This window comes from Eleutherodactylus coqui, chromosome 9 (assembly GCF_035609145.1).
Source record: "Eleutherodactylus coqui strain aEleCoq1 chromosome 9, aEleCoq1.hap1, whole genome shotgun sequence".
Classification (NCBI taxonomy): domain Eukaryota; kingdom Metazoa; phylum Chordata; class Amphibia; order Anura; family Eleutherodactylidae; genus Eleutherodactylus; species Eleutherodactylus coqui.
This window is the reverse complement of record NC_089845.1, coordinates 156,368,140-156,377,969: the sequence shown is the minus strand read 5'-3', so window position 1 is coordinate 156,377,969 and position 9,830 is coordinate 156,368,140. Positions and strand designations below refer to the sequence as shown.

General features: G+C 46.8%; 1 protein-coding gene across 1 annotated transcript; it reads right to left on the bottom strand.

The window, feature by feature from the left end:
- Nucleotides 1-874: 874 nt before the first annotated feature.
- On the bottom strand, nt 875-4,884 carry LOC136578880 (lymphocyte antigen 6E-like). Its single transcript, XM_066579060.1, has 3 exons — nt 4,808-4,884; nt 3,193-3,312; nt 875-1,119 (listed from the first exon to the last, which is right to left on the bottom strand). Exons 1-3 carry the CDS (start codon nt 4,857-4,859, stop codon nt 911-913), a joined length of 381 nt encoding a protein of 126 aa, XP_066435157.1. The 5' UTR covers nt 4,860-4,884; the 3' UTR covers nt 875-910.
- Nucleotides 4,885-9,830: the final 4,946 nt, after the last annotated feature.

Sequence of the window (9,830 nt, the reverse complement as noted above, 5' to 3'; positions counted from 1 at the left end):
ACACTCAGAGGTAGAAGGCAATGTGTGATGAGCCTTGCAAAACATCAGTTACGTGAAGCACCTTCTCCAATCACAATAGTTAATGGACATATGGAGTATGGCCCACCAAGAAGGGAGAGACTATATGTACTATTCCCCGGCCCATGATGTTTACTCAAGAATTGACTTTTTTTTATTAGATGTATGGACCTCCCCAAAATCTGTTCCTTCACAATACATATTACATGTGCAGATCATGCAGTGCTATGTGGCACACTGTCTTCTCCCTCGAATAAGACCCTGGAATTGGCGTCTGAATGAGTCACTGCTGAATGACCTCACCATCAGTGAGCAGATTCGCTTCCACTTAGTCCACTACTTTGAGGAAAACCAGCTGGGGGAAAACCTCTCCTCTTAGGGTATGGGAGGCACACAAATGTGTCGTGTGTGGGTTGTTCATGAGGCATGTGATGCAGCGCAAAAAAGAGCGAGTGAACAGGTGGCCCTCATGTCTGAAATTGAAAATCTCAAAAAAAACATCAAATGTAATCTCGGCACTTGTCGCTGCCCGAAAGCGATTGAATGACATATTAACCTTCCAAAACAAATCTCTTTTAGCTAAAGGGCACCGTCATTTCCATGGAGCTGAGGGTTTGTCACAATTGATGTTTTTACCTCACAGAAGACACAACAGCAGCACAAACCTCTCTTCTGTTCTGTAGGTTTGTTACAATGTATCAGCCGGTTACCTTACAGAGGATGTTACAATTGTATCCAGATAAAACACTCATGTGTGAGAAGCATTCGGCCCCTAGATATGAACAAGAACATTTCCATTCACTATCAGCAAGCAGAACAATAATGACTGACACATCAGTGAAGTTACGGTCTCTTTATTTCTACATTCTGCGCTGGTGTCACACCTCTGCGGTTACAGCACCGAGCTCTTCAGGATGATCAGGACGGATCCCAGCGCCAGGATGATGGCGGCACAGCTGGACCTGATGCTGGCACTGCCGTTGTAGTTACACAGATCAGTTTTGCAGCAGGACACGGAGGTGGAAGCGATGGCGAAGCTGCTGGCGGTCGGAGTGCAGGACACAGCACACCACTTACTGATGGTGACGTATGACAGCAAATCTACAGCGGAGAAAACCCAAATGTGAGAAATCGGCCAGCACTAGTCATGTGTGGCGGGCCAGACCCAAAATGTGAGGGGTTTGTGATTGGTGGCGGTGGTGGCTACGTTATCCCTTAAAATAGCGATCGTGGCTGTGATGTTTCCCACAAACTGCAGCGACCAACTTAGAATATAAATTCTTTGGAGTAATTTACTTTATTTGGCTACCCGCTGTTGCGTCGGGGACGGTATGGTGGTAAAAAAGTTTTTTGTTTTGTCGTGACGCCAGCTCAGAGTCAGACCTACATCTGCCATGAGCAAAAATAAAAGGGAAAAACTTGGGGATGTTGGGGATTTTAGTCCCTTCCCCTGGAGGGTGGTATAGTACTTGGACAGGTGGCATCTGGGTGAGAAGGGGCTCCAGGGCAACAGATGAGCAATAAGCGATAATTTATTTGTAGAGATTTCAGCAAGCAGTTACAAGTGAGCACTTCAATAATCTTTATATAGGTAGTTATAGGCAATACATCTGCACTCCTTTCTGTAATAAATATATCTATTCTTCTCTTTATATACATATATTTTTTACTGCTGTTTCTCAAACCAAATCTTCTTTCTTTATCTTTTCCTGCTATTATATCTGTGATCTTTGCTGGTACTCACTACACCTCTTCCTTCTCACCACACTGTCAGTTCCTTTTCTCCTTCTGCTCTTCACTTGATGCTGCTGCTTCTCTCTGCAACTGCTCTGACAGGAGTTCTATCAACGAACCCATGCGGAGAGCTACTCCACCAAGCACCGGGCTTCCCTATCACCTCATTGTCTGGCAGCCAATGAGGAAACAGGGTGGTTGTAAGGCAGAATATGCAATAATGTTCTAAAATTAACAGACATCTAAAGGTACATACACCAATTGAAAGATTACCACATAGATCTTATGGAGTGCCCAACTCTGGGACACTACAATGTGACTATTTAGTGATGTCACTAAAAGGGGTGGAGCTTGTGTAATGAGCACAGAAAATGGGGTCAGCTTGGATAATGTCTGAGACTTTGTACTCTGACTCCCATCAGTTATATTACAATATTGATGATGGGGGGACTTGATGGAGTGTGTTGGCCTCAGCTTCTGGGGACAGTGTTGTGGTGTAGTGCAGTGCAGGTCCCCCCAGATGGAAAGGAGCTGCAGGAGTCACGGAGATGGTTACAAGAAATCTCATGCTTATTGGTTCATTCAGCTTGTAGTCAGGAAGACATTAACACAGTCCCATAATCCCTATGTCCCACTGAGGAGATGGTGACTGGAGATACTGTTGTTTCTATACAAAGTTCCCATACAGCTTGTCCAGGTTTTTCACTGGTCCTGGGATGACTACGACAACATGGTATCTGGCTCCTTGCTCCTTCCCAGAATCAGGAATAAGGCCCTGGATAGCCCTTCCTTTAGCCAGTTGTAGATACTTGTGTGGTGCAGTGTGTTAAGGCAGCAGAAATGCAGTCCTTAACTCTCGTTCACGACCTGAAGGTTGCAGGCTCAATCCCCATGTGGTTCAGGTAGTCGCCTCAAGGTTGACTCATTTTACCAACCTCGGAAGGATGGAAGGCTGAGTACCCAGAGGGGGGTAAAAAGATGACTGGGGAAGGCAATGGCAAACCATCCCCCAAAAACAGTCCGCCTAGAAAATGTCACGATGTGACATTATTTAAAGAGTCAGTCTGACTCTGGTAAAGGTAAAGTTCCCTGGTGCAAGGACAGACACTTGTTGCTTCTCCTTGGGTGATCTCCTTTCTGAGGTCTCTAGGAACCAGCAGGAGGTTATTTAGACTTCTGGATCACAGGATCTTCTGGTTTAGACTCTGTTGTTCTCCAATCACCATGGCTGTCAGCTCAGCTCATACAATGAGGATATTCAACCATCCTGTCCTACTTTCCAGTGGAAGATTAACCCTTAGTAGTGACAACACTGGGTCACCATACCCCGACCGCCCGCCGGTCATTCCCTGGGTCATGTGATATGATCACATATGTCACTGCAGTCCGAGGCCCGGCTGATGAGAACTCAACCCCACAAAACCCACATGATGAACTCACCGATTCCCGATGATGTCACCGTCGTCTCACAATACGTCTCCCCATCAGTGCAGTTTGTCTCTGTCAGGCAGTTGGTGTTTTTAGTTGCTGTGAGACAGCTGTAACATCTGAGAGACTGAACTGCAGACAGAAGGGAGAATACAGATTACATACCACTGTGTATCTAATCCTATCATGTGCTATACAGTCTGCTGAGCTGTGTATCTAATCCTATCATGTGTGATACAGTCTGCTGAGCTGTGTATCTAACCCTATCAGGTGTAATACAGTCTGCTGAGCTGCTGTATCTAATCCTATCCTGTATGATACTGTCTGCTGAGCTGTGTATCTAATCCTATCATGTGCGATACAGTCTGCTGAGCTGTGTATCTAACCCTATCAGGTGTAATACAGTCTGCTGAGCTGCTGTATCTAATCCTATCCTGTATGATACTGTCTGCTGAGCTGTGTAACTAATCTTATCATGTGTAATACTGTCTGCTGAGCTGTGTATCTAATCCTATCATGTGCGATACAGTCTGCTGAGCTGTGTATCTAACCCTATCAGGTGTAATACAGTCTGCTGAGCTGCTGTATCTAATCCTATCCTGTATGATACTGCCTGCTGAGCTGTGTATCTAATCCTATCCTGTGTAATACTGTCTACTGAGCAGTGTATCTAGCCCTATCATGTGTGATACAGTCTGCTGAGCTGTGTATCTAATCCTATTATGTGTGATATTGCCTGCAGAGCTGTGTATCTAATCCTATTATGTGTGATACAGTCTGCTGAGCTGACTAATCTTATCATGTGTAATACAGTCTGCTGAGCCGTGTATCTAACCCTATCATGTGTAATACAGTCTGCTGAGCCGTGTATCTAACCCTATCATGTGTAATACAGTCTGCTGAGCCGTGTATCTAACCCTATCATGTGTAATACAGTCTGCTGAGCCGTGTATCTAACCCTATCATGTGTAATACAGTCTGCTGAGCCGTGTATCTAACCCTATCATGTGTAATACAGTCTGCTGAGCCGTGTATCTAACCCTATCATGTGTAATACAGTCTGCTGAGCCGTGTATCTAGCCCTATCATGTGTAATACTGTCTGCTGAGCTGTGTATCTAATCCTATTATGTGTGATACAGTCTGCTGAGCTGTGTATCTAATCCTATTATGTGTGATACAGTCTGCTGAGCTGTGTATCTAATGCTATCATGTGTGACACTGTCTGCTGAGCTGTGTATCTAATCCCATCATGTATGATACAGTCTGCTGAGCTGTGTATCTAATCCTATCATGTGTGATACTGTCTGCTGCGCTGTGTATATAATCCTATCATGTGCAATACAGTCTGCATAGCTGTGTATCTAACCCTATTATGTGTGATACAGTCTGCTGAGCTGTGTATCTGTATTACACATGATAGGATTAGATACACAGCTCAGCAGACTAATCCTATCATGTGTGATACTGTCTGCTGAGCTGTGTATCTAATCCTATCCTGTGTGATACTGCCTGCTGAGCTGTGTATCTAATCCCATCATGTGTGATACTGTCTGCTGAGCTGCTGTATCTAATCCTATTATGTGTTATACCACCTGCTGAGCTGTCGGGCAGGTGGAGGGTCTTACCTGCGGACGCACAGAGGGCGATCACCAGGAGGAGGCTTGTGTACGCTGCCATCGTGCGCTGTGTGACCCGGGAGGCTCGTCCTCTCTCTATATATACATACTGGTCTGTAATTTCCCGTAATCTCCTCCTACCTGTAAAGCGAGCAGCGATGTACGGCTGGAACTACACGAGCGTCACCCAATACCCTACACTTGTGTGGGCAATACCTGTCGCTCCCCATTGTATTACGGCTGATTGTAACCAGTCACACTCAATTCAGTATAACAGCACTTTGGTCCTGGGGTGAAGTGAACGCTCGGTGATTATATATATATATATATATATCACCCAAGAATAACATGATTGCATAAAGCACCGCAGACTAGCAGGATTATATAAAGAATACCACAGACTAAGGCTGCTTGTCCACGGGCGGGTTTTCATTGCGTTCCTCGCGGCGATAATCTGGCCGCGGGGAATGCAGTGAAAGTTCTTCATAGCGTTTCCCCCCTGTCCACGAGCAGAAAATCATTGCAATCTCTGCTCGCGGGCGGCAATTCGCAGCATGCTGCAAATTTACAGCGATTCTTCGCGGTCAGCCTATCTGTTAGATAGGCTGACAGCAGAGATCCTGCCGTCTCCTGCTCCCAGGCGGTGGTATCCCACGGCGGATCTCCGCGGGATACCGCAATGCCTGTAGACAGGCAGCCTAAGGGCTCTTTCACACGAGCGTATATCGGCCACCATTTTCCCATCCAGTCGATATACGCTACGATGTGAGGATTACAAACCTGTGAATGGGCACAAAAATCAAACATTTGTGCGCCTGTTCAGACGGCATGGACCAGGGCGCATATACGTTGAGGTCGCCATGCCGTTGCCCCTCCCCCTCGCCGACTCACCTCCTCTCCCCTCTGGCTGATTGCAATGAGGGGGTGGAGCTAAGCGCCATCCCATCCTGCCTCCTCCCATTGCTGGCTGTGGACAAGAGGCGGGACGGGGGCAAAGCTAAGATGCCTAAAGCTAATTGAAAACAATGCGTGATGTGTTTCAAGGCACGAACAAAGACAAGCATGCCGCTCATGTATATTACTCCATTCAAAAGAATGGGATTCATATAGGCCAAGGGGGAAACAAATCTTGCACCAATAAGAGGCTCTCGGAGGCTCCTTGTGTGTAGTGACCTCTTCTTCCGCTTGTGTAGAGCTTGTTGACCACTAGATCTCTACGACTTAGAGAAGAGATTTCACCCCATTACCAGAAGGTGGCGCATTATTGGGATGTGAGAATCTGCATTGTCGTATCGATGAATTGTCCCCACTGGGCCCTTCTGACCAGACTGTTAGGAGGTTCAGGGGTGTCCTGACCCTGGTAACCTTGTGTGCCTCCATCCACTGGTCTCTACAGACCACCAGTAGAGAGGAGTGTCTGACCAGACTGTTAGGAGGTGTTGGGACCAGTGGATGTGTGAGGGCCCACAAGGTGAACGGGCTCAGGACCCCTGACAGACCACCAGTAAGGGGATATGTTAATAATGGCTTAGATAGCTATTTTCCGCCACCAGTTTGTATTGTTTCAGCCATGTATGCCCGCTCTTTGAATATTGTCATCTATACAACTTGTTTTCTAGACTAGCTGAGACCTTGTACATTTCTGGCGTACTGCCATCATGGTTTGGGAACAAGTCTTGTCCCTCTGTCTCACATGTATTTGGGGGTAGGCCACTCCAGGCTCAGTGTCGTGAATTTCCCAGGGGTTCTCTGTCTTCGCTGGTGTTACCCAGCTGATGTTTCCAACAGATGATGCTTGTATAACAGCCCTTGGTGATGTGTAAGGAAATAACTTAGTACTTAACCTTTTCTAGAAATTATTGCAAAAATTTATGTGATATCATTTACTATATGCAACTGTACTACAGCTCATTCTATTAATAAAAGTGCACTAGATTTAACTCCTTGTCTTTAAAGGCATAAAAAACATACAAGCTTGGCAATACAGAGAATCACCTGAGCAGCACCAGTAGATCCAACTGTTTTGTTGTCCGCCATCCAGAGACAGGTGGCGCCATCTTTACAGGTGCCTATGTCTGTCAGAACCATTTCTAGGTGTTTGGCTGAAGGATATTCGGTCTCAGAGCATGTATTGTGTGCCATGTCTTGGCCACCCACCATCACGTCCATTTACAGTGGTGTCATGAACGATGAAACTGGACGCTACGGAGGGGAACCAGGTTGTCTGCAGCGATGAATCCAGGTTTCAGTTTGGGTGCTGATGACGGCCTGGAGACCTCGGGATGAGCGCCTCAATACTGCCTTTGCTGTGGAACGGCACAATGCCCCCTGTTGTATGTGATGGCCCGCCAGTCTATCGCACCAACGGTCGGTCACCCCAAGTAGTCGTATGAGGAACAATGCCAGCTCAGCGATATGTTCAGGATATCCTGCAGCCACATGTGTTCTTCTCATGGCGGTCTTCCAAGAGGCAGCAGGATAATGCTCGGCTGCACACACAGGGGGTCACAGGAACCCCCACAACATTGTCACACTTCTATTGGCAATAAATCTGGTGACGGGGCAGCCACGAACATGTATGGGACCATCTAGGACACCAACTTCCACAGCCTGCAATCTAGAGGCTCAGTTAGGGCAATATATGGTCAATATTACTGATTGAGGGCAGTATATGATGGGCAGAATCATCAGGAGCTTGGTAGGGTTATTGCTGTGGATACTAACACTGTTGGGCACCATCTGCTTGGTAGGGTTATTGTTGTGGGTACTAATAATGTTGGGCACTATCTGCATGGTGCTATGATTTTGGGGGGACTATATTTATGCCTCTGTTATCTCTGCAACACTGCAGAGATGAAAAACATATACTGTGGCACTGGGCAGCATGGTCGGCAATATTGGGGGTAGCGGTAGGGCAACACTGTTAGGACACCATGATGGGGAGCTCATGGTGAAGAGGATGGTGGGAAATCATTTTAAAATACCCCTGTAACTCCCCTCATAACCTGCACACCATTTTCCCCATGGTCCTGTTCAACTTGGCACCAAAGGTCTCAAGACCCTCTCAAAAGTTACTACAGTTGATTTCCACCACTGTGAAGCATCCGACACACTGGCGTGTTTGGGTCCATGTACTGTTTCTGTTAATTCATGGACAGCACACGGACACATTATAGCCTATAGGGTTATGCACACTGTTGTGGACCAATCGTCCGCATGAAAAAACAACAAACTATTAGTATGCCCTATTCTTGTCCATATCACAAGTGTCTGTGGTGACCAATGTGACTTGCCCCTGAGCCTCTTGGGCGACAACTCAGACACACATTAAGTATGTTGAAGACCTAAGGTTGTCTACTATGCAGAAAGAGAGTGTAAGGAGTAAGGAGTGATGGAGGCCGCCGGCACACATATATGGCCTGGTTTCGCCTGCTTCACAGATCATCTTCTGGTAGATATTACACTACACTGGTGTAAAGTCCTCATTATAGTGCCACTGCAGTGTCTGTGGGTTGGGACGGAATGGGATGCCGTCTGCGGCCAGGATGCCACTTCTCATGGTTGAGCAGATCACAGTATTGAGCCTGTCGAATATGGAGACACTAATCAGAGCCCTGTTATACTACATTACCAGTAAGCAAGGGGTTGGTGTCGGGGGTGCAGCGCTGTTGGGCGTGGGGAACATCATAGTAGCTGCAGGCACACTTTCTGGAGCTGCAGATTGCAATACTGTTGAAGCTTGTGTCATACCGAAATGACCGTTACTGCAGAACATGACTGACAATCCTGAACAGTCGCCTGTAATGATAGTCAGGTTGTCACAGTCCGCCTGTGAACGGGAATATGTTCATCTGCATCCACGATAGGACACTATCTTACTGATAGCCCAATAGGGAGATGGCATGAGCTGCCCTGGATCTTTATACCCTGAGACACAGCAGAGTGGCTTGTTGGTGCCCCCATTGGCACCCATCACCCTGCCAGCTACAGTAGCCTCTGCCATTACGATGAACTAAAGGGCACAATTACACACAGTGGCGGGCATTCAATACACAAGTACTGCATAGTCTGATATTATATTCCAAAGTCCCCTTTAAATATCTCATAAGACGCTGGACTTTCAGTAATTGTTTTTGGTTCCTTGTTCTCAGGTTGCAGAACTTTTCACACCTTCATCCTTCCTGAAATCTCTGGCACAGAGAACAATAGAACGTAGTAATTATCTGACTGAGATACTTTAATTATCAGCCAGTTGCCTTGTATTCGCTATTTCCCCCTGCAGGACTATACTGGTAGTAGCCATGGAAATAAGCATATAAGCATCGACAAATGGGGCAAAGACGCCAGACAATGACCTGAAGAGGCATTTGTGCCAACATGCCCCTCACCCAACTGTAGGTACTCTATTCACATGGTTGTATAGCACCCACACATACTTTGTTGTCACGGTTTGTCAAAGCACTGTCACTTAGGGCAACACATGACACTGAGTACTGTATGGGAAAAATGCCACGTAGGGCAGGGTGTGAGCAATATATATCAATCTGAGCACTGTTTAGTAAAATGTGAGCACCCTGTGGCACTATATGACTATGGGGCAAAGTACTGTGCAGTATGGCACTGTGTGAGTACTCTATGAATATGTGGGTAAAGAATTCTAGCACCATCTGGCACTATTTCACTATATGTAATCACATATGGCGCTACGTGGGAAAAATATAGCACTTTCTGAACACACTATTCGGCACTATATATTGTGGTTTTTCCCCGGCGTCATCCTGATGGCAGACATGGAAGTTGCACCTTGACCTTGTAGGGACAGGAAGCAAGAGACTTCAAAAGGCTGCTCCTGCCTCTCATTCACCAGTGCTTCCTGTCCCTACAGGGACATGCAAGAGGAGCTCCCTCCCGGGAGCCGCAGGATGACAGCTGGGGGACGGTCCACAGGGCTGCTTTTCCCCTCACCTTCCTTCCAAGCAGGCTGAATGGAGGGATTGACGGTCCACAGGGCTGCTTCCCTTCCCATCTCCCT